Source organism: Nyctereutes procyonoides, unplaced genomic scaffold (assembly GCF_905146905.1).
Source record: "Nyctereutes procyonoides isolate TBG_1078 unplaced genomic scaffold, NYPRO_anot_genome, whole genome shotgun sequence".
In the NCBI taxonomy this organism is placed as follows: Eukaryota; Metazoa; Chordata; class Mammalia; order Carnivora; family Canidae; genus Nyctereutes; species Nyctereutes procyonoides.
This window is the reverse complement of record NW_026575041.1, coordinates 16,250,477-16,277,785: the sequence shown is the minus strand read 5'-3', so window position 1 is coordinate 16,277,785 and position 27,309 is coordinate 16,250,477. Positions and strand designations below refer to the sequence as shown.

Below are 27,309 nucleotides of genomic sequence, written 5' to 3'. Positions count from 1 at the left end.
AATTTTATATATCTACTTTCCTACTTGGCACCTGCACCTAGGTGCTTTAAAAGCATCTTGCGGTGCCTGGGTGGCTCAGTTTGTTGGGTGCCTGCCTTCAGCTCAGGTCATTAGCCCAGAGTCCTGGGCTTGAGCCCTGAATCAGGCATCCTGCTTATCAGGGAGTCAGCTTCTCTTTCTCCTCACCTTGCTTATTCTCTTTTTCCCTCAAATAAATAAATAGAATCCTTTAAAAAATATCTCAAATTTAACATATTCAAAATAAAATTATCAAGTTTTTCTCTGTCTCCATTTGTTTCTGTACTAGTTTATCCCATATCTTTTAATGGTAAAATAGACTAGTTCTTAGACTCAAAACCATTTTTAGAACAATGAACAGCTAGAGCAATCTTTCATAAGATTGAATTGTGCCAGTCATTTGTTTATATCCCCTCCTTGGTTTTCTGTTGCACTTAACATCCAAATTCCTATAAGAGCCTACGTGATTCTACATGGTCTGGCCCTTTCTTACTTTTGCAACCTCATCTTGTACCACGGTTACTCCCATTCTTTATGCTCTGGCCACACTTTTTACATGACACTCTATTTTATTGTTCTTTGCACTTACCAGGCTCTAGTTTAAGTCACGTTTTAGAGTACTATCTGTAAGCCCTATAGGAAGCATGTATCACCTGTTCTCTCTTGAATATTTAATTTCCAGGACAGAATCATAGTATAGGCATGCCATAAATATTTGTTAAATGAGTCAATGAACAAGTGATGGATGCTCATTGAAAGATAATGATGGCAATTATCAATGTACATCATTGCACTTCTTTGTTACATTAGTCTTTCCCACTCAATAGTTAGTAGATATTTCTTGAATGAGTTAAAAAATTAATTTAGCTTATAACTGGAAGATAATATTTCAGTGTTTTTTTGTGTGTATATATTTACTGTGTCTCAACATACAGGGCTTGCTTAAAATCTAACATAAAATTCATGGGAATATTTTAGTTTCACCATTTTGATAGGCCACTTCTGGTCTCACATACCACGTTGATGCTCTTATTGTAATAAAAATGAATCCTGTTTCGTTAGTTTGTTCACTAATATTCTGGATTTAATAAGACATTGTGCTTCCTTTTACCTTGGATTTTTTGCTTATTTTTGGTTTTATTTGTTTTGTTTTGGTCTATGGTAGAATTCATATGTTCATGAGAATAAACATTGGTCTCTGGGTCTTTGATCTAAGCAAGCAGAGGGAAAGCTTGAGAATGTTCAGACAATTTCCCAAATGAAAAAAAAGTAGTATTTTTAATCAATTAAAATTAATCTTTTTTCCTGCCCCCTGTCTACAATGCCAACTTCCATACCAAAACTGATTTTTTTTTGCCCTAAATATTGCTAAACACCTAGTTATTCTGGAACATCTAGTTATTTGATGAGGTTTTTTATTTTAATGTTTGACACTTTGCAGGGGAGGCTTTCTCTGTTGCCACAGAAAACAGTAGAAGGCAGTGGTAGAAACGGTGAGGCAGGGGTTGGGGAGTGACTATAACTGTCATTCAAATCAACTTCACTTAGTGTCTGGACTAGATATTTTGCAGATATGATGAGTTTTGAAAACCATTAGTACACTTGAAGAAGAATACATGTGTAAATTCCTGAAGAAGCATTACCTGTCTTTGAAATGTGTTGCTTGGGGAGTTAGTCACTTGAAAACAATTTGAGATCCTTGGCTGGCAGAGAGGATAACGTACAAAATAAATCTCTTAAACAATTTCAATAACCCAAATCATTAATTTGTCAGTTCCCTTTTACAAACTCTGCTAGAATTTTCTGTAGGCAATTTGGGACAAATTTCCTTCTTCCCAGGACTTTAAACTGAAATAGATGACTACATTCAAAGTTGTGCTAAGTTTCTACTTGGACGGGTAGTTCTAATATGCATCCTTCCAGCCCTTGGAGTCTTGGTGATATGGATTTTTTTTTCCTGGACCAGAGATAGAGGACTGATTACTGTGAATTTTATTACAAGACTCTGTAATTACTCTGAAGACTCTGGAGGACTAAGTGGGTTGCCAGAGAATTTTCTGTCCTCACCACCTAGCTACAAAATGCCCTTGGAAATATAATAGCAGAAAAGGTCATGTCCTGAATATATGTAGTCTTATTCAATATACAAAACATTTGCATAGTTGATGTCTTATGTTGATTCCCATAGGGTAGCCGAGTACATATGTTGGGACTTCTCAGATGAGGAAATTCTGGTACTGAGAGGTTGAACAATTTAGTAATAGTTCTCAAGAGCAGAACTGGAATTTGAACTGAACATTATTTTCCCCCAGAACCAGTGCCTGTTTCACTATATTTTTCAAAGTAGTTAGGGAATATTTTACTCTGCCATACCCCCCCCCCTCCTTCTTTTCTGTAGTTCATTTAGTTTGGAAATACCTACCTGCCCTCAATATGTCTTTGTTCTATGTTATATAGAAATGAGACACAGTACTTACTAATTGGGAAGATTGTTTAGCTTGCCTTACACTGTATTTGAACAGGGGTTATGTAGCCTTTATTAAAAAGTCACTTAATTTTTGTGATTACATAGTTAATACATGCTTAATGTTGAAAATTCAGAAAGAAGTATAAAGTATTTCGAAAACAAAAAGTATAATCACCAAGAGATAACTAATGCTTGTTGTTTTGGGTTACATACTTCCTAAAGTTTTCTGTTTATGGCATAGTTTTGTTTTTAGGATACTTTCTCTCATCTCCACATAAGAGTATTATCTGGCCTACCACACATAAGATTTGCTTTTGTGAACTCCAGATGAACAAATAAAAAAAATTGATATAAGTAAAGTAGGATCAAGAAGCTCTGTCGGATTGCTTCCTCAAATTACAAAATTATAAGAGATAGACAAAGGAGAGTCTTAAAGATTTTTAGATTATTTTTTCAAAAAGATTATATTCCTAATCTACATCATCATCAAAATGTACTAGTATAGACCATTAGAGCTTCCCAAACTAGTTGTACTTATGTTGTTAAATATCCATGCTATTTTTTTTCCAGGTTTTGAAGATCATGACCACATGGATGCATCTAACTAAATGGTACGTGGGGACACGGTGGTCCTTTAGAGAGCACATCTAAATTACTGGCTAATTTCTTGGTTTGCCACCCAACATAGGACGTTGTTTGATTCTATCTGTCAGAACTCTCCTAAATTTTCCCCACCATGCTATCTTTATTAGCTTGAACTCTTTTCCTAAAATGGTCCTTCTGTTGATCCTGTCAGTTCTGCTTTTGAAAGAAGATGTCCGTGGGAGTGCACAGTCCAGTGAGAGGAGGGTGGTGGCTCATATGCCGGGAGACATCATTATCGGAGCTCTTTTTTCTGTCCACCACCAGCCCACGGTGGACAAGGTGCATGAAAGGAAGTGTGGGGCAGTTCGTGAACAGTATGGCATTCAGAGAGTGGAGGCCATGCTGCATACTCTGGAAAGGATCAACTCAGACCCCACACTCTTGCCCAACATCACACTGGGCTGTGAAATAAGGGATTCCTGCTGGCATTCAGCTGTGGCCCTAGAGCAGAGCATTGAGTTTATAAGGGACTCCCTCATTTCTTCAGAAGAAGAAGAAGGTTTGGTGCGCTGTGTGGATGGTTCTTCCTCTTCCTTCCGCTCCAAGAAGCCCATAGTAGGGGTCATTGGGCCTGGCTCCAGTTCTGTGGCCATTCAGGTCCAGAACTTGCTCCAGCTTTTCAACATACCTCAGATTGCTTACTCGGCAACAAGCATGGATCTGAGTGACAAGACTCTGTTCAAGTACTTCATGAGGGTTGTGCCTTCAGATGCCCAGCAGGCACGGGCCATGGTGGACATAGTAAAAAGGTACAACTGGACTTATGTGTCAGCTGTGCACACAGAAGGTAAGCATCTGTTTACATCCTTTGATGCATGTCTTATTATGCACTCAACAGATTCCCAGTTACAATATCAGGTTTTGGAAGACTAAAATATTCTTGATTATTTGGGAACTTTTCAGTTGCCCAGTTATACTAGTAATATAAGAAGGGGCTGAGTGGCAGATGTCTAGAAAGGCTTAGATTTAAGCTAATATGAGTGTTTACCTGGTCATCATTTGGTGGAATGAAAACTTTTTTACATTACGCATTATATTATCTGTACTTCAGCTATAATAATGCGAGAGATTTTTATGTTTCCTAAAAATCATCGAACACGGGATCCCTGGGTGGCACAGCGGTTTGGTGCCTGTCTTTGGCCCGGGGCACGATCCTAGAGACCCGGGATCGAATCCCACGTCGGGCTCCCGGTGCATGGAGCCTGCTTCTCCCTCTGCCTCTCTCTCTCTCTCTCTCTCTCTCTCTGACTGTCATAAGTAAATAAAAAAAATCATCGAACACCTCATAATTTTCACATTTAAAGTTGCTCCAATGGCCTATTGTTTTTGATAAAGAGAGCTACACATAAATGCAGGTAGGAACTGAAGGCAGCCAATTCTAGCCCAGGTATTCTGTGATAGAAAATTACTAAACAGTGTAGTCTTACAAGTATTTTTTTTTTCAAAAGAGAATATAGTTAAATCTGGAGTAGAGATATGTATGAATTAATATTACCTTTGACTAAGATAGAGAGTGTAAGTTTTAACAATTCAAAATTAGTTTTACTTTAAAATATGTTGCTTCTTTACACTGAAAGCAAAACAAGGAAGCAAAACATAATTGGGATTATATAACTATTAATAACAATATCATTCCTTTTAATTGGTTATGGTACTTTGAAAATATTTTTGTATACATGACTTGTTAATTCATGACCAAGGCTGTTTGGGATAGGTTTTGTTTTACTACAGAGGTTAAGGGATCCAAATGTGAGACTCACTAGTTACACAGCACTCTTTCTAGCACAACATACTGCATATACTAAAGCCAGAAGGTGCAAAATACTTTATATAGTTCATTGAAGCATTGTGAGGATCAGTTAAGATTAAAGAATCTTGCATTACATTATCAATGTGGTCCAAACAATCCAATGTTGTAAGATGTGGGGCTGAGTTATTGAGCAATTTATGAAATGACCAGAGTGAGCCTACTTTGGAGGTTGGTAACCAATCACCAATCAGATATAGCAAACTATTCATTATGAAGCGGCATACTATAGATTTCACTGTATGTCCACTCATTAATAATGTTCAGAGCTGCACAAATGTAAAATGAGCTTCTTTGCTAAATTAAGATTTTTATGCTTCTGGAGATTTTTACATTTAAGTTTGTAGTTTACTTTCCAGAGTATTGGTATATAGAGATTTTGAGCAATGGACAGATGATCAGATGAAGAGACCTTGGATTTTTTTCTAATGCTAAGGTTTTCTTTCTTTCTTGTTTCTTTCTTCTTTCTTTTTTAAAGATTTTATTTATTTGAAAAAGAAACAGAGCACGAGCAGAAGGGAGGGGCAGAGAGAGAGAGAGAGAGAGAGAGAGAGAGAGGAGGCTCCTTTACTGAGCAGGGAACCTGAAGTGGGGCTCGATCCCAGCACCCTGGGATCATGACCTGAGCTGAAGACAGATGCTTAACTGATTGAGCCACTCAGGCAACTCTAATGCTGAGATTTTCATTATAAAATTACTATTTCATTTTATTCTCACAACAATCCAGTGGTACAGGTAATCCAGATATTTGTTCTCATTTTAAAATACAAATGCTTTAAGAGTTTTAAAAGGCCATCCAATATATACCTAATAATAGTTTTAAGAGTAGGACTCCCAGTTACTGACTTCTACCTTAGGGTCCTATTATAATTGAACAGAATCCAATGGAATCACACCTGAGGATATATTTATATGACATATATTTATTAAGTACAAGTACCTGTAAGGACTTCTGATAATCCTGTGAAGGACAGCCCTTCTATTTTATATATCAATACTCTCAATGGGTATGCAATCTGGCAAAGGACATGAGACATTCATTAATACTTATATAACCATGATTCAAGATGGCAAGAAATTACAAATATGTCTCTAAAGTAAATTGACAGAGGAAAAAAAAATCAAGTCCTGTTCTGTGGTGATGAGATCCATGGTGGAGATTTTCAAGAAGGAAATGGAATTTGACAGATTTTAACAGGAAGAATACTGACAATTGATGAAAATTAAGAAGGGATGGATTTCTAGAAAAGAACATGAGGAAATATGAGGTGGGAAAGTAAAAACAATGCTTTTTTTAAAAAAAATTTATTTATTTATGATAGTCACAGAGAGAGAGAGAGAGGCAGAGACACAGGCAGAGGGAGAAGCAGGCTCCATGCACCGGAAGCCTGATGTGGGATTCGATCCCGGGTCTCCAGGATCGCGCCCTGGGCCAAAGGCAGGCGCCAAACCGCTGCGCCACCCAGGGATCCCAGTAAAAACAATGTTTAAAAAATACCAAGGATAAAGTTATGTTTTGGTTCACCTCGAATCATAAATTTCATTAGGGATTTCCCTCTAGCTTTAGAAGAATAGGTCTTGGTCTCTATGTAGGACATGCCAGTACAAGATTGTAGTCTAAATGAAACTCATTATTTTGCCCATTGGCTGTTAGTAATTTACATTTTTGACCTAGGTATACCAATACTGATCTAATAAAATGAATTATGACATCCATATAAGTATTATTGTATAGCTATTAAAATGAATGAGGCATTCTTTAGGTAATGAAATAATAATAATGGACTCCAAGATCATTTTACATGAAAAAAGCAAGGTGCAGTTTTGTGTAATGGCATGCTATTTGTGTAAAATGGAGTTAATATAAACTGTTTGATATTCAAAGAATTGTTCTCAGAGAACAAAACAGGTAACAGTTGCTGTTTGTGAAGAGGAAATAGAAGAGTTAGGGGATCATGTAGAATGGCAGAGACTTGCTTTTAATGTATGTCTCTAAATGTGCTTTTAATTATATGCAAACATTTGAAGTTGTGTATTATAAGCATAAACCACCTATTGGAATACAACCATTAAAAGGAAACAATCTATTTCTGGGTAAAAAATAAGCCAATGAAAATTCCATTGCCAAATTCAGGCAGATTTAATTATTTTGCCAAAAATGGGTCAAGAGAAATTTTATTGCCAAATACTGGCAAAATATTTGAATACTACCAGGATTCAGGGGAGAACACACTGAGTATGGTGGACAAAGACTGGAAGAAATACTGTCTGGCTTATATCTTTATGTGGTTTAATCAAAAGTATTTATGTTGCTTTGATCCCAAGTGGGTATGCGGATAATGAGGTTATGTGGTATCACATTTTAAAATTTATCAGTGTAAGAGTGGTGTGGTAGGAAGTTTCACAAGGTAAAAATCACATCTGGGATCAGAACAAAAGTCCTTGATTGTAATGAGATACAGCTCTGCTGGGTACTGTAGAAACTCCCCAAGATGATGCCTGGTTTCCTATGTTCTGGCCATACAGAAAGCCCCTGTGGGATTTTCCATGAAATGGTATACCATTTCTTTCTTCAGCCTCTTAAGCTGGCTGAATTGGGGTAACTCTGCTCTAGATCTCTTAGCCCTAGGATCCCAGACTGTTCCTATGTTCTTATAATTATTCTCCTATGCTCAGTTGATATTCCTTTTTTTTTTTAAAGAATATCAAACTTTCCAAATGCTTTCCCAAGAGGTATTAAGGACTACAAAAAAGATGTTGTCCCATTAAAAAAATCTTTTATCTCCTCCACCCTCCAAATTGCTCATTTATTTTATACTTAGACGTGGTAATACTGTGGTCACTCAGTACTGTTGGCAGTGATCACAAGATGTTCCTTCAAGCATTGTTGCTGTCACAGAATTCCAGAAGAGAGCACAAGGAGACTTGGGGTTTAGCATCAATGTTAATCTCATACACTTGCTATTTCCTTGATTTATAGGTTTTCTAGGCTATAGGACTTAATATTTACTGTGGCTTGTTGTGCCATGCAGAGATTGTGCCTAGGCCTCCTAGGCAAACAGATTCATAGTATGACAGCAAGAAAAGAAAAAAAAATATTTTTTTAAGGCAGGCCACACTAGTTCTTCAACTATGTGTAGGAAAGGAATATGCAATGACTCAGAAGAAAAAATATTACTCCTTTTAAAGGCGTCAATCCAGTCGGCATTCTCTCTGCTCTAAGAAAATTTAAGGGGTCCTTTTCCTCAGCACAAACATTGGCGTGTGTGCCCATTTATGTCACAGGAGCAGTGGAGCTTGCCTTTTTGGAGGTGTGGAAGACCGACTGCTTTGATGACTCTATTTGCTTTGTAACTTGATAGTTCCCTTCTACTACCATGCAGCACCAACTTTGTGACTGCTTTGGCTAATAAAATATGGTGGAAGTGAGGACTTCCTTCCTTGTCTGTCTGTCGTGGAACACTATCATCACCATGTTAAGGATGAGAGTACCCAGGTTTTTCAGATGAGACCATCTTAGACCACTTGACCTCAACTATTTGAGAGCACCAATGAAGGTCAGCACAGTTGCCTTCCTGACCCATTACTAATTGCAACAGAGCCCAGCCAAAGCCATAAACGATACTCAGCTAACCATAAATTTATGAGCAATAATGAATACCTTGAAGACAGAGTCCAGTATAAGCATACTCATTCCGATGACTTTAACTGCCCCACCCCCCAATTGGATATTACTACAATGGTTATACTTCAAAATCAAAACAGAGGCACCTGGGTGGCTCAGCGGATGAGTGTCTGCCTTTGGCTCAGGTCATGATCCTGGAGTCCTGGGATCAAGTCTCACATTGGGCACCCCATGCTTCTCCCTCTGCCTATGTCTCTGTCTCCCTCTTTGTATCTCTCATGAATAAATAAATAAAATCTTAAAAAAATCAAAACAAAATAAATGTATTAAAGCGAATTAATATTCTTTCTATTTAAGTGTAAAATAAAATATAATGTATTATTTTATAAATGTGAAACAAATGCTTTCGGCAAGAAGGAAAATTTAGTCTTCCATCCATTCCTATAACTAAAGATTCAATAATTCACTTAAACCATCAATGCTTTAAGTAATCAGACACTTGCATACACTCCGTCATTACATACTTCCCCTTGATCTAGAGCAATTTCATTGAGAAAGGTAGTTACAGACTGGATTTTATATACAAAGTCACGTATTTTGTACTTTATGGATGACTTACAGGATTTTTGACTTCACAATTTTTGCCAACTTTGAAACTCCTCTTTGCATAGGACCTATCAGAGTGCCTACCACATAATAGGTGTTAAAAGACTATTTGTTTAATGGATGAATTTGTGTTGGAATAGTACCTAACTCACCATTTATGAATATATAGTATGTAGATAAATAGCAGGCACTTGTAATTTTTCACAGATTTGCTTCTTTATAAAAACGAGGTGCCAAGATGCCTCCCTTGATTAATTGTAAAATGCTATTCATACCCTACTCCTTTATTGTTTACATTTGTTCTTGAATTTATTATTTCCATCTAATAATATAGGAATGCTAATTTGTTCTAGCCAAAAAACATGTCAGTGATGCTCTTGGGGAAAAATGTACCGATAAATTTTACTGGTAAAATAACATCATTAAGAACATTGTCTTCAGGCTAACCTGCATATTGCAGTGTTGTACCATTTTCAAGTTGTTACATGGTTTTCCATCAATTATTTTAACATGTGATAACAATAGAGCTTTGCTTGAAAGATCTTCAATATGATTCATAGTCTATATGCTTATTTTAACTTCTAAAAAATGGGACCTCACTTTCCTGTCATCTTTTTCTTCTATTGAGGTTGTATCAAAACAACAATTTAGTATAGAAATATGAGAAATGTCACTATGGTCCTTACTGGTACTTTTTAAGGGGTTTTCATTTTGTTTCTCCAGGAGTTGAATAGTGTTCAGAGTTGAGATGGCTTTTGAGAGGATCATGATAATAATTCAGACAAAAACTATTGTTAGCTTTGTAGAATGGTAACACCGAAAGTGTCTTAAGTGAGCACGTAATTTAACACCTCTGTTACAGTTGGAGAAACAGAGACAGTAAGGACGAGTAATTTGGCCTTATTTGTACATAATTAGTTACAGAGTTAGGTTTTGGAACTCAATATTCCTGTCCAAAATTCTATTTCCACATCATTGTCAGGGATAATTACTCATTTTTTTTGTTTGTTTGTGTGTTTGCCATTCCCATTTACTTCTCCATTTCTTGCTCTATTCTTTTCTCTTCATCTCAATAATACCAATATTGCTGGAAGTTTTAATAGCTATCTGAAGTAGTAACAGAGACTACAAATGCATTCATTAATGTAGAAGTTAGCTTTGAGAAATGGCATGACCCCTTTGCTCTTGACCTGTGAATTAAAGAATTGCTTCTTTGCCTGAGTCATATTGCAGATTTGCAGAAACTGTGATTTTCCTTTGCTTCACAAAAATTCTGAAAAATTAGACCCCACAGAAATCTTTGTGATTATGGAATGATTGCATAATTATATTGGTTATTACCCCAATGTAGCAACACATAAAAAGCAGATGATACAGAGACTTGTAGGTGGATTATTCATTAAATTAATTTGATCATAGAACCAGAATCTGGGAAATAGAATGGCAACTTTAATAGTGATTAAAGTAATTTTTAAAAATTAAAGTAATTTTTGCATATTCAGACATCACTGTCAGAAACTTCATTGTTAGTAATGAAAGAAATACAAGTAGCCATGGAAAATGTGTTCAGAGGTGCTGCCTCTCACCTTCCCTTCCAGACAGGATAGCATATGGACCATCAGGGGTAGCCTCTGATAGTCAAGCCAAGCATATGGCCTTGATCAGGGAAAAAATAGGATCCACTGAAATATATAGCTGTTGACAAGATCTTCCCTGTATACAGATTAGATCTGAAAGGTTGGACTATAGACCAGGTTTAACTCTAATTCATCTAAAAGACTCATGATGGACCTAGCAGCCCTATTTCCACTTTCCCATGCACTATTACTGTCTGTTCACTGCTGAAAATACCAGAGATCCCCCCACCCAAATACTCCATGCCTAGGATGACTATGTTAGAAGGGACCTTGTTTTCAGAGATCACTGCACTGATCTCTCAACACACACAAATAAATACCTGGGGGATGTGCAGTTACAACTAATCAGATGTTTCCTTTAAGGAAGACAAGCTCTGTCCTTCAGATATATGCCTGTTAGATATATTTAGCATTTATCCATTTTATGGATGAGAGCTGCCCACATTGTGTGTTCTTCCTTTGTCTGCTTTATTCCACATCCCAAAGAGATAACATTATTTTCTGAGCTTTAGTTTGAATATTCAGAGAGTTCATTCATTCTATTTATTAAAGAGATGGTCTTGTGACTCCATTCCTAAGCCATTAGAACCTTATTAGCCTCTAGGTTTATAAATTTTAGTCTGAGTAACAAAGGTTGATACTGAGTAAAGAATACTGTGGAATGGGAGGGCATGGTAGGAGGTATTCATGTTCCAATTAAAACAATTTCTACACAGCAAACTCTACCCAATACACATGAAGCAAGTAGTTAAGAAAAGACAAGGATAAATATCCACAGAAATCTAAACAAAGGTTCTTTCCCCTTTCTTCTTTCTTTCTTTTCTGTCTCATTTACCACATTTTCTCATCTCTTCTTTAGTTACTGAAGGTTTTTATACTTTGTAGTTTGTTCAGTAAGTCTGGTCAAGGATAATAGCCTCTTTATTCCTTTAATTTGAAAATGAATATATGAAAGCTGAAGATTACATAAAGGACATTTTGGAGGTGGAGAAAATAAAATTAAAAGGACTACTTTTATCAAAAGAAATATCGCTGGCATCAGAGCTAGGAGTGTTTACTATGTGACCTCCTTCTTCATTTGTCATATGAAGAGGGGCTAGGAAGTATGTTCTTGGACGTACGTTCCAAGACTGACTTTTAGTGACTTGCTTTTATGCTTCCACAGACCATGCCTAGAATGGATTTCATAAACATTGGGCATTATTAAAATAAATGCAACCAAGTAAGATCTGCTCAAAAGAGAGTGGTCAGAAATGGTTATGAGACTTGAAACCGTGTCTTCAGAGAATGAATTTGGCACACAAAAGATAAGACATAGTGGGGACATGACTGCTACCTTTAGGTATTTGGAGAATGCAGGTGGAAGGAAACCATACTTACTCTTTATGATCAGGAACAATATCATAAGAGCTAATTACTGAAATACCAGAGTAACAAATTATGGTTCAATTAAAAAAAGGTTATTTGTATTCACTAATACCACTGTTCACTAAAGGAATTGACTCTCTTGGAAGGTGGTGAGTCAGTTTTTTGAAGGACCTATGCACAGCCTGAAATAATCACTTGTTGGGGCTGTGAAAAAATGAACTTAAGCCTCATTTGGGATAAGGAGGCAGTTGTACTCTTTGTCCCCTTTGATAACTACTGATATTGACAATCAAATGTCATTTAATTGAGATTCTTTTATTCTGTGAGTTAAAACATGATTACATATACTGTGATATTTCATTAATTTGTTGATTCATTTATTCCATATGAGAAAGTAATCATTTCATAGGTTTGAGAATAGGGAGGGAAAGAGGAAATAATTTCCTCCATAATACTACAGGGTAGTTAGTGGCAGAACAAGGATTTGGACCCAAGGGCAGTTCTTTTTAAATAAACCCAAACTTCCTTTATGTTGGGATAGTGGTGGCTTCAAGGAGAATAGGATGCACATTTATTGACCCCTTTTCCCTCCCTAGGAAATAAGAAAATGATTTGTTTTCTCACTGAGAAAATCTTTGAGCATGTTTCTCGTATCTTTTTATTCAGCTTTGAAAACAACACCTTTCTTTGTTCCCATAGAAGGAATTAATTACAGTAAAAAGAAAATGAATTAAGGAGGATACTTGTGGCAACAAGTTGACCTCACAGAGGAACTTTTTGTAAGTCTGATAAGTACAGACTGTATCTGGTTGTTTTATTCACATCTCCATTGCAGACGCCACACTCCGTCCTTCAGATGCCAATTATAGGAGGAAGCAGGATGGTACACATTTTTTAGGAACAGTAGAACATATTGTTAAATGATGTAGCCTTATGTATGAAAGACTTCTTTGGAATTCATCAGGACTAAGAGTTATGAAATCTCATTTTGGCACATTTGCGTGTATTCCAGAAAGACTTCTCAACTTAACCAAATGTTGAGTTGAGGAGATTTTTTGGTAAGAGATGTGATAGTCAGCTATGTTCATTTTAGGGGACTTTGAAATGAATGATTATGCCCCAATGATGCATTTTATTTATCTGTTTTCACAAATGCACATGCATGCACGCGTGCGCGCGTGTGCACACACACACACACGAAGGCTATCAAGAGAAAGAGATGGCCTAGTCAGTGTTTCATTTTGTTTTGTTTTTTTTTTAAAAGTGCCTCATAACCCATGAGTCATTTATAAAACCTCTTCATTGGGTTGATACCAGCAGTTAATATAGATTTGTATAAAATAGGATACAGTAGAATATAAACATCAGAGTATTACATGATAGTAAGAGTAAGTATTGTTTTGTACATTTTTATTTTAGTTGCACATAACCATATGTGTCCTGTGGGTTACCACTTAAAATGTATTTCTTACTATGTATTACAGCTAAAAAAAAAACCTTGAAAGCTACTTATTCTACTTTTCTTTTTAACATTGTTAGTATATATATATATATATATATATATATATATATATATATATTTTTTTTTTTTTTTTGCTAGAGAAATGCAATATACATACTTAGGTTTATTCTTCTCTGACCATGTCATGTGGCTTGTCCCTCCTGAATGGGTGGGTTTTAAGTCTTAAAAATAAGCAAGAATTCTAAGGCACTTGTGGTGGGAAATGAAGACTTTGAGAAAATATAACTAATTAATATGTCGTTGATAAATGGCATAAGCTTCAACATAGGACAATGGTGAGGACCCTACACCAGGAAGTTAGAGGCAAGTTACTAGTCTAAGTTTTTATCAAACATCAAGACAAGCCTGGGAACATTTTATTTTATTAATAGCCCAATATAGTACATTAAAAAATAAATACAAATGTTAATTATAATTTTGGCACTAAAAGTGTACATATATCAAATTAATACTACTCCCCCCAACACACACACACACAGAAAATACAATGATAATATTTCTAAGATGGTTCCTTATTGCATAAAAAAATCATGGTATACCACATATAATGGAGTGTGTATTAAGGCACAAGTTTAAACATATAAAGTGATAGTCTTATTTTGGTTTTCCCTGCATTTTCTAATGATTTCATGTACAATCTTGTTTGATAGGTAGTTGATTCTAAATTTGAGGTCTTATAAGAACGTGAAGGTCAAGCCAAATATTGTTAGTAAGATAAAGTGAAATAAGATATGAGAGAGCACTTTTATTTTTTATTTTTATTTTTTTATTGGAGTTCAATTTGCCAACATAGAGCATAACACCCAGTGCTCATCACATCAAGTGCCCCCCTCAGTGCCCGTCACCCAGTCACCCCCACCCCCGCCCACCTCCCTTTCCACCACCCCTCGTTCGTTTCCCAGAGTTAGGAGTCTCTCATGTTCCATCTCCCTTTCTGATATGGAAAAATAGTCCATTATCATGGATTGGAAGAATTAATATTGTGAAAATGTCAATGTTACCCAGGGCAATCTACATGCTTAATGCAATCCCTATCAATATACCATGGACTTTCTTCAGAGAGCTGGAACAGATTATCTTGAGATTTGTGTGGATTCAGAAAGACCCCCAAAGAGCCAGGGGAACACTAAAAAAGAAAACCATAGCTGGAAGCATCACAATGCCAGATTTCAGGTTGTACTACAAAGCTGTGGTCATCAAGACAGTGTGGTACTGGCATAAAAACAGACACATAGATCAATGGAACAGAATAGAGAACCCAGAAGTGGACCCTCAACTTTATGATCAACTAATATTCGACAAAGGAGGAAAAACTATCCATTGGAAGAAAGACAGTCTCTTCAATAAATGGTGCTGGGAAAATTGGACATCCACATGCAGAAGAATGAAACTAGACCATTCTCTTACACCAGACACAAAAATAACTCAAAATGGATGAAAGATCTTACTGTGAGACAAGATTCCATCAAAATCCTAGAGGAGAACACAGGCAACACCCTTTTTGAACTTGGTCACAGTAACTTCTTGCAAGATACATCCATGAAGGCAAGAGAAACAAAAGCAGAAATGAACTATTGGGACTTAATCAAGATAAGAAGCTTTTACACAGCAAAAGAAACAGTCAACAAAACTAAAAGACAACCTACAGAATGGGAGAAGATATTCGCAAATGACGTATCTGATAAAGGGCTAGTATCCAAGATCTATAAAGAACTTATTAAACTCTACAGCAAAGAAACAAACAATCCAACCATGAAATGGGCAGAAGACATGAACAGAAATCTCACAGAGGGAGACATAGACACGGCCAACATGCACATGAGAAAATGCTCCGCATCACTTGCCATCAGGGAAATACAAATCAAAACCACAATGAGATCACACCACCTCACACCAGTGAGAATGGGGAAAATTAACAAGGCAGGAAACCACAAATGTTGGAGAGGATGCGGAGAAAAGGGAACCCTCTTACACTGTTGGTGGGAATGTGAACTGGTGCAGCCACTCTGGAAAACTGTGTGGAGGTTCCTCAAAGAGTTAAAAACAGATCTTCCCTACAGCCCAGCAATTGCACTGCTGGGAATTTACCCCAAAGATACAGATGCAGTGAAATGCTGGGACACCTGCACTCCGATGTTTCTAGCAGCCATGTCCACAATAGCCAAACTGTGGAAGGAGCCTCGGTGTCCATCGAAAGATGAATGGATAAAGAAGATGTGGTTTATGTATACAATGGAATATTCCTCAGCCATCAGAACGGACGAATACCCACCATTTGCTTCGACGTGGATGGAACTGGAGGGTATTATGCTGAGTGAAATAAGTCAATCAGAGAAAGACAAACATTATATGGTCTCATTCATTTGGGTAATATAAAAAAATAGTGAAAGGGTATAAAGGGGAAAGGAGAGAGAGCACTTTTAGAGGTAAAAGTTGTTCCATGAAATGGGTAAACTGTGTTGGAGTCATGACCTTAAATTCACAAAGTTTGGTGCAAAGACATCTCAGGAATCAAAGTTTCCTGATACTTTGCAACCATTCTATTTAAGTAGTAGTGTGAACATGGGCAGGTTTGAGTATAGATCTTGATTAATATTCTTACTAGTGGAGGGAATTTGGACTAAGTCACTTAATTTAGTTTTCTCATTGTCAAATTGAGATAATAATATAAAAACAACTATGTAATAAATATAAAGCATGTAGTGTCAACCTTGGCACATAGTAAGTGCTCAGTAAGTGTCTTCTAAATTAGTTCACTAGTCAGTGACTTAAGAGAGGACTCTAGATTTCCCCTGAGGTCCTGATCTCAGGATTGTGAAATCAGGCTCCGTGCTCAGCAGGGATTCTGCTGGAGATTCTTTCCCTCTGCTCTTTCCCCCACTTGTGCATGTTCCTGTGTTTTCTCTCTCACTCTCTAAAATAAATAACTCTTAAAAAAATAAATTAGTTCACCAAAAACTTACCTTGCCTTATTTGGATATGAAGAGAAACCCTTAACTAAATTTTTCATTTTGGCTTTGCTTAGTTAAAATTATTAATGAATGAGGTGGAGAATTAGGAAAGTGACCAGTAAATGCAGTGAGTTTTAGATTTTACGAATTTTCCTTTTGGAAGTTATGTTTGTAATCACATAATACAACATAGAGTGTTAAGTGCTTTGGCACAATTTTAACTAGATCCCACAAACTCTCCTCCAATTGCTGAGAGGCATTATGGTGTAAAAAAATGAGCAGTCTGGAATATCCCAGAGATAGATTGTTATCATGGTTGTCTTCACTGTGTGTGTGTGTGTGTGTGTGTGTGTCTGTGTCTGTGTGTGTGTAGGGGATGTAGTTATGGGAACAGAGAAGTTGAAGATGGAAAGTTAACACTATTTTAAGTACTGAATTATGATAACTTTTATAATAAGTAGGAACATCTTTTGTAGTTGAAAAAAAACCCACAATGGATGCATAATTTCTTTGAAATTTCAAACTGGGCAAGTTCTTGCCCCTTACCTAGTCAGTAACCGCAACTTTGGTAATGAAAGCTAAATTGTTAGCATGTTGAGGCATGCCAGAGGCCTGAGGATAAAACCAAAAAGAGATAATATGGACCTTAGGAAATAAAACAGATTAATAGCTATATTAGGTAGAAAACTAAACTGATGCTCTCTTGCAGATCATTATAGCTCAAATAATAATAGTGACAGTAATAGTAACTATTGTTTATCAAGCATGCACTGTTATCAGAAATTACCTGGTTTTTGACAACCTATGAATATAAATTTTGGTGCTATTACTGGCATATTATTATTATTGTTATCTGAATATCAGTCTTAACCATAACTACAATGAAAATGGAGAGTAAAAAGCATGTCTTTGTTCCTTATATCAAGGAGTCTAAAAGCAAAAATACTGTATTTTTGCTAGTTTCTTCACAAACCTCCTTGATATTTCTTTGGCTCTGTAACTTTTTTTCAAAAGTCATACATCTGCTTTTCACCAGATTTGGGTTATGATTTCAAGCCTTTACTTTCCTTGATAAGAGTAGAGCGTCATTATTTTTTCAGATATAAGTATTATTGCATGCTGTATGATGGATATTTATTTTTTTGAGAAGCTGGAGAAATATACAAGTAAGACATATTGAAATGTCATGTTAGTTTACTATCAATTTCATGGAATTTGAAAAAATTGAATTACAAATGAATCTAGTAATTAATATGTTTTTTATTGAAGTAATTTGAGAAAGGAGAGAAAAAATATATCAAGACACAAAAAAATTATGCAAGCTATCTGGCTCTATTATTCATTATCAAACTTAATTTGGTTGTTTTCAATTCCTAAATTAGTCCACTCATCCCTTATTAAATGAATATAATTAGTTCTCATTTTTTTGTGTAGAAGAAATAAAAATTTATAAACAACCATTAATTTCCATTACATTTAATGTTTAAACTCTAGGTTTTATTAAAAAATGCATATGCTAAAGAGTCAAACTGGCAATACTAGTTATGAATTTGTGTGTATGTATTATTGGTAATCCTCATATAAATAATTAGAGGCAAAAAATATAAGTTATTTGGGAGTTTTGTGGTACTTTAATTTGCCAAGTTGTTTAAAGTTATAAAGACAACTAAAAACTGGTAGCAATATTTTTGATTATTTGAGAGAAAACTTTGCATGCAATATATCATACATTTTGGACAAAATACAATGTATTTGAATGCAAGCATATACTACATAAAAGCACACCTAATTGAGCTCAAAGTCCATGTGCTGCTACAACAAATGAACTAATTTATTCATTACTAAGTTAGTATATTGAGATTATATATATTATATGTTATACTCTGTAGTGCTCACTATGAAAAAGATCAGATGAAGCACTTGCCAGCACATAACTTTTCGTACATTTATACCAAGTCATGACCTCATATTAATATAAAATTTACCTTTATAGAAAGAATATGGTTATGTATAAACAGAGATTTATAATGTATCACTTATGTGGCAAGGGATGAGTATATTTAGAAACCAGATGAAAGGAAACAAATTTTTATTAAGTATAATTTGGAAAATTATGGAGAGTTTGAAGATGTTTTTTTAAGAATATCACTTTACAGTCACAATAAATAATACCAGTGAGAGAAATAGTCATAGAAGCAGAATATTATATGATTAAGATAAATAGGGTTGTAAATCCTCTGCCAGAATTTTTTTTAAAAGGAAGAAAAGCAAAATAGCATTGTGTTGTTATTTTAATACAATATGATTCTTATACTTGCCTAGTGCCTAATATTCTGGTATCAAAGGGAGCCACATAAAGAACCATAGGGCACAATGAGATGCCACCTCACACCAGTGAGAATGGGGAAAATTAACAAGGCAGGAAACCACAAATGTTGGAGAGGATGTGGAGAAAGGGGAACCCTCTTGCACTGTTGGTGGGAATGTGAACTGGTGCAGCCACTCTGGAAAACTGTGTGGAGATTCCTCAAAGAGTCAAAAATAGACCTGCCCTACGACCCAGCAATTGCACTGCTGGGGATTTACCCCAAAGATACAGATGCAGTGAAGCGCCGGGACACCTGCACCCCGATGTTTCTAGCAGCCATGTCCACAATAGCCAAACTGTGGAGGGAGCCTCAGTGTCCATCGAAGGATGAATGGATAAAGATGTGGTTTATGTATACAATGGAATATTCCTCAGCCATTAGAAACGACAAATACCCACCATTTGCTTCGACGTGGCTGGAACTGGAGGGTATTATGCTGAGTGAAATAAGTCAATCGGAGAAGGACAAACATTATATGGTCTCATTCATTTGGGGAATATAAAAATTAGTGAAAGAGAATAAAGGGAAAGGAGAGAAAATGAGTGAAAATATCAGAGAGGGTGACAAAACATGAGAGACACCTAACTCTGGGAAATGAACAAGGGGTAGTAGAAGGGGAGGTGGTCAGGGGGTTGGGGTGACTGGGTGATGGGCACTGAGAGGGACACTTGGCGGGATGAGCACTGGGTGTTACATTATATGTTGGCAAATTGAACTCCAACTAAAAAAAATTTAAAAAAGAACCATAGGGCACCTAGTTATATTCTGTTTTGTTTATACTATTCAGTGTCCCTAGATATAGTATGAAATTGATAAGTGTTGCTCCATTCACGATAGTCTGAGTTAGGTACCATTAATAATATTTTATGTAAAATAATAAGATTTTAATCTCCCTCATTAACAGATATTGCAGACAGCCTTGAACAATAAACCTAAAATGCATAATCAGTAGTAATTACGATATTCTCTAGCTTGTTTAACAAAACTGAGGTCACTTCTTTTTGTGAATTTAGACCTCTAACAATTATCTAGTTATATTGAACTCTGAGAAAATGTAAACATTTTTTAATCATACATTTTTCCCCGATACAAATTTACATTCTTTGAGTGAAATTATTCGTAAACTCAATCTTATCTCTGATTTGACCTTTCTTACTATTTGTTTATTCCTTGAAATTCTAACTTTCTCTCTTCCTGAGTCTTAGTTCTGAGTCTTGAACTGTAATATTTTTCAAATTCCTTTGAGTAATCGTTAGAAATAATGGTTTTACTGAACCAGTTTCACTTACTTGAAAAGCATTGTCCTTGAAGGAGGCAGTACTGTTTTGTGAGTGTAGAGAATAGTTCTTTGGGTTTATTTGGCAGGAAATTTCTCTGCTAGCCTTAAAGCTTGTTACATGTCTTTGCTTTTACCTTCACTCTGTCAGTAGATGGTAAATTACAGTACATATGATTTTAAGATTTGAAGAGGTTGAGGAGAGTTATAAAACTTATGCTGTCCATAGGAAGAACGAATATCATTGAGAGATATAATAAAGAAAAGTAAATTCTCAAAAATTTTAAAGAGATTTTATTTGTGTATTTGAGAGAGAGCACAAGGAGGGGGGAAGCAGAGGGACTTGATCCCAGGACTCTGGGATCATGACCTGAGCTAAAGGCAGACGCTTAACCAATTGAGTCACTCAGGCACCCTGGTTCTCAAACATTTATTATAATATATGACAGTGGCCACAAGAGGACTTTCAGAAATTGTACACCATTTCTTTGTTGTTGTTGTTGTTGTTGTTGTTGGGTTGTTTTTTTTTTTTTTAATGTTTTGGGTTTTTTGTTGTTTTGTTTTTGTTTTTTTTTCACCATTTCTAATCAAAGGCAATTGAAATGAGTCATGAGTCTTAACCATTCCTGATAAAGAGCCAAAATTCACACTGAAGTGATTGAATTTGAGTTTGGAAAACTTTACCTCTGATCCAGTTGGAGTGTCAAAGAATTTGGTCTTGAGATCAGTGGACAGAGTGTTAATCTTGGAATTACTTCAGAGACTATGTGTGAGTTCCCACTTTGGGATGACCTTGGGCAGTTCATTTAACCTTTCTGAATATGCAGATCCTCATTTGTAAGATGGTAGATAGTTATATCTGCACTCTCTGTACTAATCTTTTGTTGTGATGGTCAATTGAATAATCAGTTAATGAACTTTATAAATCTAAATCTTCCTGGTGTGTTAATTAAATATTAAATGAACACTCACTGTGGACCAAGATCTATTTGCTTGAGTTCGGCTTTTATGAAATACTGAGTACAGTAGTATGAAGATCAGGTGCTAATTAAAGACTTTGCATTAAGGATGTCTCTACCACAATAAAACCAAATTTTGCTTGCCAGATGCAGTTGGATCGGTGGGGGGGGGGACTTCTTTTCCACATTATGTGCATGTCCCATAAGTAACAGACGCTGATAAAGTGTCATATCTGAAATGACCTGGCAGTTCTAACAGTGGGAATGCTGCAGGGTTAAAGGAGCTCAGACTGAGTTCAGAGAAACCTGAATTCAAATCCCCATCACTATTTGCTGTGGATGTAATGCTAGCTTTATAACTATCAGTTACATCATTTAAAAGAAAAGGGATCTTTATCAATATTTATGGCTCATTGGATAGTCATGATTATTGATTTAGTAAAATATAACACAAAAATGTTCAAAAAATCTTGACTGCTATTACTTTGTGCTACTTCTCATTTTATAAACGAGAAATTGAGGCCTATGAAATTTAAGCAATTTATCTAAGGTCACAGAGCTCCCAGTGCCAGGATACTGATTGGAAAGTAAATTAATGTTCACAGAATTTTTAAGAACATTCAATCTCATTAACAATTATATATTTATTATTATTGAAACATTTATTCCTGTTATCATTGAGTTTAAGGGCTTGGACTCTATGGTTTAATAGACCAGAATTTGAACAAGTTACTTGACCACTCTAAATCTCAGCCTCATCAATTATAAGGGATTGTCGATGCCGAGGGTAACACTGCTGCTGTCACTGCTGTGCTGTTGAGACACATTTACAGGACATTCACTGTGTCCCAGCACTTATCTGAGTACTTGCACACATATTAATTCCTTTAATATTCACATTAATCCTGTGAGAGAGTACTTTTAATATGGTTTTATAGATGAGGAAACTTAGTGAAAAAATGAGACTAGTGATAGACCTATGTCAAATCTTTGTTGTGTAAATTAAATGAGCATTTAAACATAAATAAAATATTTATGATGTGCCATTCATAGGAGGCAGTCAGTAAATATCATCTGTTAATAATAATTTGGTTCTTACATTACCTCTTTTTTTTGGCTTAGTTATTAGTTCAGATATAACTTCTTGGATTATATGCACTTTGAATTATTCTTCTGTCGGGGCACTTGAATGGCTCAATTGATTAAACGTCAGACCCTTGTTTTGGCTCAGGTCAGATCACAACCTCAGGGTCATGAGATAAAGCTCCACATCTGGCTGTGTACTGGGCACGGAGTCTTCTCAAGATCCTCCCTCTCCCCGCCTCTCCCTCTCAAAAATAAATAAATAAATAAATAAATAAATAAATAAATAAATAAATAAATAATTCTCCTGTCATTTTAGTGTCTAAAAACAACTTAAGTGACATTTATTAAGTGAAAATAAGGGAGGCAAAAATACTATATTTAAAACATTTATATTACTTCCAAATACAAAGGCCATACATAGATATTATTTAACATTTGGAAAAGACAAAAGCTCAAAAAGAATTTTGAAAATCATTAACATTTCAAGGAAACAAAAACATTTTGATATCTTACTTTATCCTCATGTATAATTTAAAAAACTAATTGTAACCAATTTAAAAAAAATTATCCATAAATTTGTATTTCTTTTTTGTTTGTATTTTTATTAACATTGTAAGAGAATTTTCCTGTTTTCTCATACCCTTTACAAACATTGCTGTCTGTGAATATATAATATCTTTTTGCTACTACATGACAGATTTGGAGATCCTTATTCTGTTTCTATTTGTTTTCAATTCTGAAAAGCATAGAAATGAACATATTTTATCTGGTGTTTACCTCTATTTAAAAATTTTTTTTTACTAAATTAACAGAACAAACACAAAAAGCAAGAAGATTAAATTCCTGTACAACTTTGAAAGGTTGTGAACAATTTTCAAGGCCCTTAAAATTTATAATATCCAGATTATAAATTACTTAGATAAATAATTGCTGGCATAGAAAGTTCAGGTAAATATAAATATATTTACCTAATGATTACTTTGCTTAAGAAGCAAAGCATTGTATTTCTCCCTGCCCATGGATAACCCTATCCAAGTTGCTTTCAAAATAAAGTTTTGGTACTATGGAATAGAATTTTGAAGGCTTAAATATAGAGTGACCATGCATCAGTCATGAAGTTATTATTAAACCTTTGTTAGATCTTGTCTATAGGGTAAATCATCCTTTAATTTTCCTTTGTAAGCCCCACTCTTCACCATACACATAAATTACATTGCAGCTTTAGTGATATTCCTTTTAAAACAGTTTTATTGGGATACAATTGATATACAAAACTTTGCGTGTGTCTGATATTTACAGTTTGATGAGTTTGCACATATGCATACGCCAGTGAAACCCTTTTAAATACATCAATGTTGAATGACCTTCTCCTTTGTAACCACATTTTATTCATCTCTAAAGCCATGTTTGTCCTGCTTCGTCCATGGGCTATTTAATCAAACTCACTTGTGTCATTCTTCTCTATTTTCTCTCCTAAACAGTGTATGCACATGATTAGAATACTTGCAATTTTATGTCTGTGTCCTACGGGCGTCGTGAAATCTAGCAGGGCATAAGAGTACAAAATTTGGAGTCAAAACAATCTGGATCTAAGATTCTCGCATTTATCTAACTTGGGAAAATCACATAACCCATCTTAAGGACTCAGTTTATACATTTTAAAGGAGTTGTTCTTTCTTTTTTATTTTAATTCCAGTATAATTAACATATGTTATATTAGTAATATTAGTTTGGGGTGTACACTATAATGATTCAACAATTCTATACATTACTCAATGCTCATAACGGTAAGTGGACTCTTAATCCCCTTCATCTGTTTCACCCGTTCCCTCTCCTCCAGGCTCCCCTCTAACCATCAATTTGTTCTCTATAGTTACGAGTCTGAGTTTTTTTTGTCTCCTTTTCCCCTTGTTTATTTGTTTTATTTCTCGAATTACACATGAGTGAAATCATATGATATGGGCAGCCCAAGTGGCTCAGCTGTTTAGCGCCACTTTCGGCCCAGGGTGGGATCCTGGAAACCTGGGATTAAGTCCCACGTCGGGCTCCCTGCATGGAGCCGGCTTCTCCCTCTGCCTGTGTCTCTGCCTCTCTCTCTCTTTCCTCTCTGTGTTTCTCATGAATAAATAAATAAACTCTTAAAAAAAAAGAAATCATATGTTACTTGTCTTTCTCTGACTTATTTCACTTAGTATTATACCCTCTAGCTCCATCCATGTTGCAAATGACAAGATTTCCTTCTTTTTATGGCTGAGCAATATTCCATTGTGTATACCACTTCTTTATACACTCATCAGTCGTTGGACACTGGGCTGTTACCATAATTTGGCCAGTGGAAACAATGCTGCAAGAAACATAGACCTGGATATATCTTTTCAAGTTAGTGTTTTCATATTCTCTGTAAATATCTAGTAGTGGAATTAGATTGTGTGATAATTCTATTTTTAACTTTTTGAGAACCTCCATACTTTTTTCTTTTTTTTTTTTTAAGAATTTGTTTATTTATTCATGAGAAACACAGAGAGAGGCAGAGACATAGGCAGAGGGAGAAGCAGGCTCCATACAGGGAGCCCGATGTGGAACTCAATCTCGGAACTCCAGGATCACACCCTGAGCTGAAGGCAGACACTCAGCTACTGAGCCACCCAGGTGTCCCTCCATACTGTTTTCCACAGTGGTTGACCCAGTTTACATTCCCACCAGCAACACATTACACAAGGATTCCTTGTTCTTCACATCTTCACCAGCACCTATTGTTTCTTATATTGTTGATATTAGCCATTCTGACAGGTGTGAGATAATATCTCATTGCTTTTTGATTTTCATTTCCCTCATCATCAGTGATGTTGGGCATCTTTTCAAGAGTCTATTGTCCGTCTGTATGTCTTCTTCGGAAAAATGTCTTATTCGTGTCTTCTGCCCATTTTTGCATTGGATTATTTGGGTTTTTTGAGTGAAGAGTTTTATAGGTTCTTTATATATTTTGGATACTAACCTTTATTGGATATGTCATTTGCAAATATCTCCTCCCATTCCATAGGTGTCCTTTTAGTTTTTGTTGATTCTTTCCTTCACTGTGCGGAAGCTTTTTTATTTTGATGAAGTCTCAATAGTTCATTTTTGCTTTTGTTTCCCTTGCCCCCAGAGACATACCTGAAAGAAGTTGCTCTGGCCAAAGTTAAAGAGGCTACTGCCTATGTTTGTCTCTAGGATTTGATGGTTTCCTTTCTCAAATTAGGTGTTTCATTAATTTTGAGTTTATTTTTGTTATTGGTGTAAGAAAGTGGTCCAGTTTCATTCTTTTGTATGTTGTTATTCAGTTTTCCCAGCAGCATTTGTTAAAGAGAGGCTATCTTTTTCCCATTACCTATTCTTTCCTGCTTTATTGAAGATTAATTGACCACATAGTTATGTGTTCCTTTCTGGGTTTTCTGTTCTGTTCTGTTGATCCATGTGCTTATTTTAGTGCCAGTACCATACTGTTTTTTATCAATATGGCTTTGTAATATAACTTGAAGTCCAGAATTTTAATGCTTCCAACTTTGCCTTTTCTTTTTCAAGATTGCTTTGGCTATTTGAGGTCTTTTGTTTGTCCATAAAATTTGGGATTGCTTGTTCTAGCTTTGTGAAAAATACTGTTGGTATTTTGATAGCAATTGCATTAAGTGTATAGATTGTTTTGGTAGTATAGACATTTTAGCAGTATTTGTTCTTATTCCATGAGCATGGAATGTTTTTCCATTTCTTTGTGTCCTCTTCAATTTCTGTCATAAGTGTATTATAGATTTCAGAGTACAGGTCTTTCACCTCTTTGGTTAGATTCTTGGGTATCTTACTGTTTTTAGTGCAATTGTAAATTAACCCCATTCCTTAATTTATCTTTCTCCTGCTTCATTATTGGTGTATAGAAACACAACAGATTTCTGTACATTGATTTTGTATCCTGTGGCCTTACTGAGTTCGTTTATCAGTTCTAATGTTTTTTTTTTTTTTTTGGTAGAGCCTTTAGAGTTTTCTACATATTGTATCATGTCATCTGCAAATAGTGAAAGTTTTACTTCTTCCTTGCTGACTTGGATGTCTTTTATTGCTTTTTGTTGTCTGATTGCTGTGGCTGTGACTTCCAGTGCTATGTTAAATAATAGAGGTGAGAGAGAACATCCCTGTCTCACTCCTGACTATGGAGGAAAAGCTCTTTGTTTTTCCCATTGAGGATGAACTTTGCTGTAGGTTTTTCCTATATGGCCTGTATTATGTTGAGGTGTATTACTTCAAAACCTACTTTGTTGTTTTTTTTTTAAATCATGAGTGGATGTTGTACTTCATCAAATGCATTTTCTGCATCTATTTAAATACATATTCCAAGAGGAAAAAAACCTTTTACCTTTGAAAATTAAAGTGACCTGCTATCAAATTATTTCAGAATCTTAGGAACAAAGCAGTAATTATTAAGGAAACTTAAGTTTTTAAAAAAGATTTTATTTATTCATGAGAGACACACAGAGAGAAGCAGAGACACAGGCAGAGGCAGAAGCAGGATCCCTGTGGGGATTCTGATGCAGGACTCCATCCCAGGACCCCAGGATCATGATCTGAGCCACAGGCAGATGCTTAACCACTGAATCAGGTGCCTGAAACTTAAGTTTCTATCAATGGTACCACTAAGTATAGACGGGCTAATGTATTTACCTTTCTTAGATGTTACTGTTTTCACATTTAGTTTGTTTTTTGTTATATGTAATTATTTCTCCAAAATACTATTCTGACAGAATAATAAAAAATTATTTTTAATTGTGCTTCCACCAAATAATTTGTGGCTTTCCTTCCTTTACTAATTTCTTAGGGTTATTTTTGCTATAAATTCTATGTTTTGATCAGAAAAAGATGTACCATTGCAGATATATCAAGGCACTATTTTTTCTTAACACCTAATATTATGCTGTGTATGTAATGCCACTAAACACTTTGGTCAT

The 27,309-nt window shown here is 35.5% G+C and overlaps 1 protein-coding gene across 5 annotated transcripts in view; it reads left to right on the top strand.

The window, feature by feature from the left end:
- The first annotated feature begins 3,256 nt into the window (after positions 1-3,256).
- The window catches only part of GRM5 (glutamate metabotropic receptor 5), a 504,061-nt gene continuing 480,008 nt past the window's right edge, over positions 3,257-27,309 (top strand). For all 5 annotated transcript variants that reach the window (XM_055320784.1, XM_055320785.1, XM_055320783.1 and 2 more), the window contains exon 1: positions 3,257-3,917. In XM_055320784.1, the coding sequence (XP_055176759.1) occupies positions 3,257-3,917 (661 nt within the window). The remainder of the gene's footprint in view (positions 3,918-27,309) is intronic.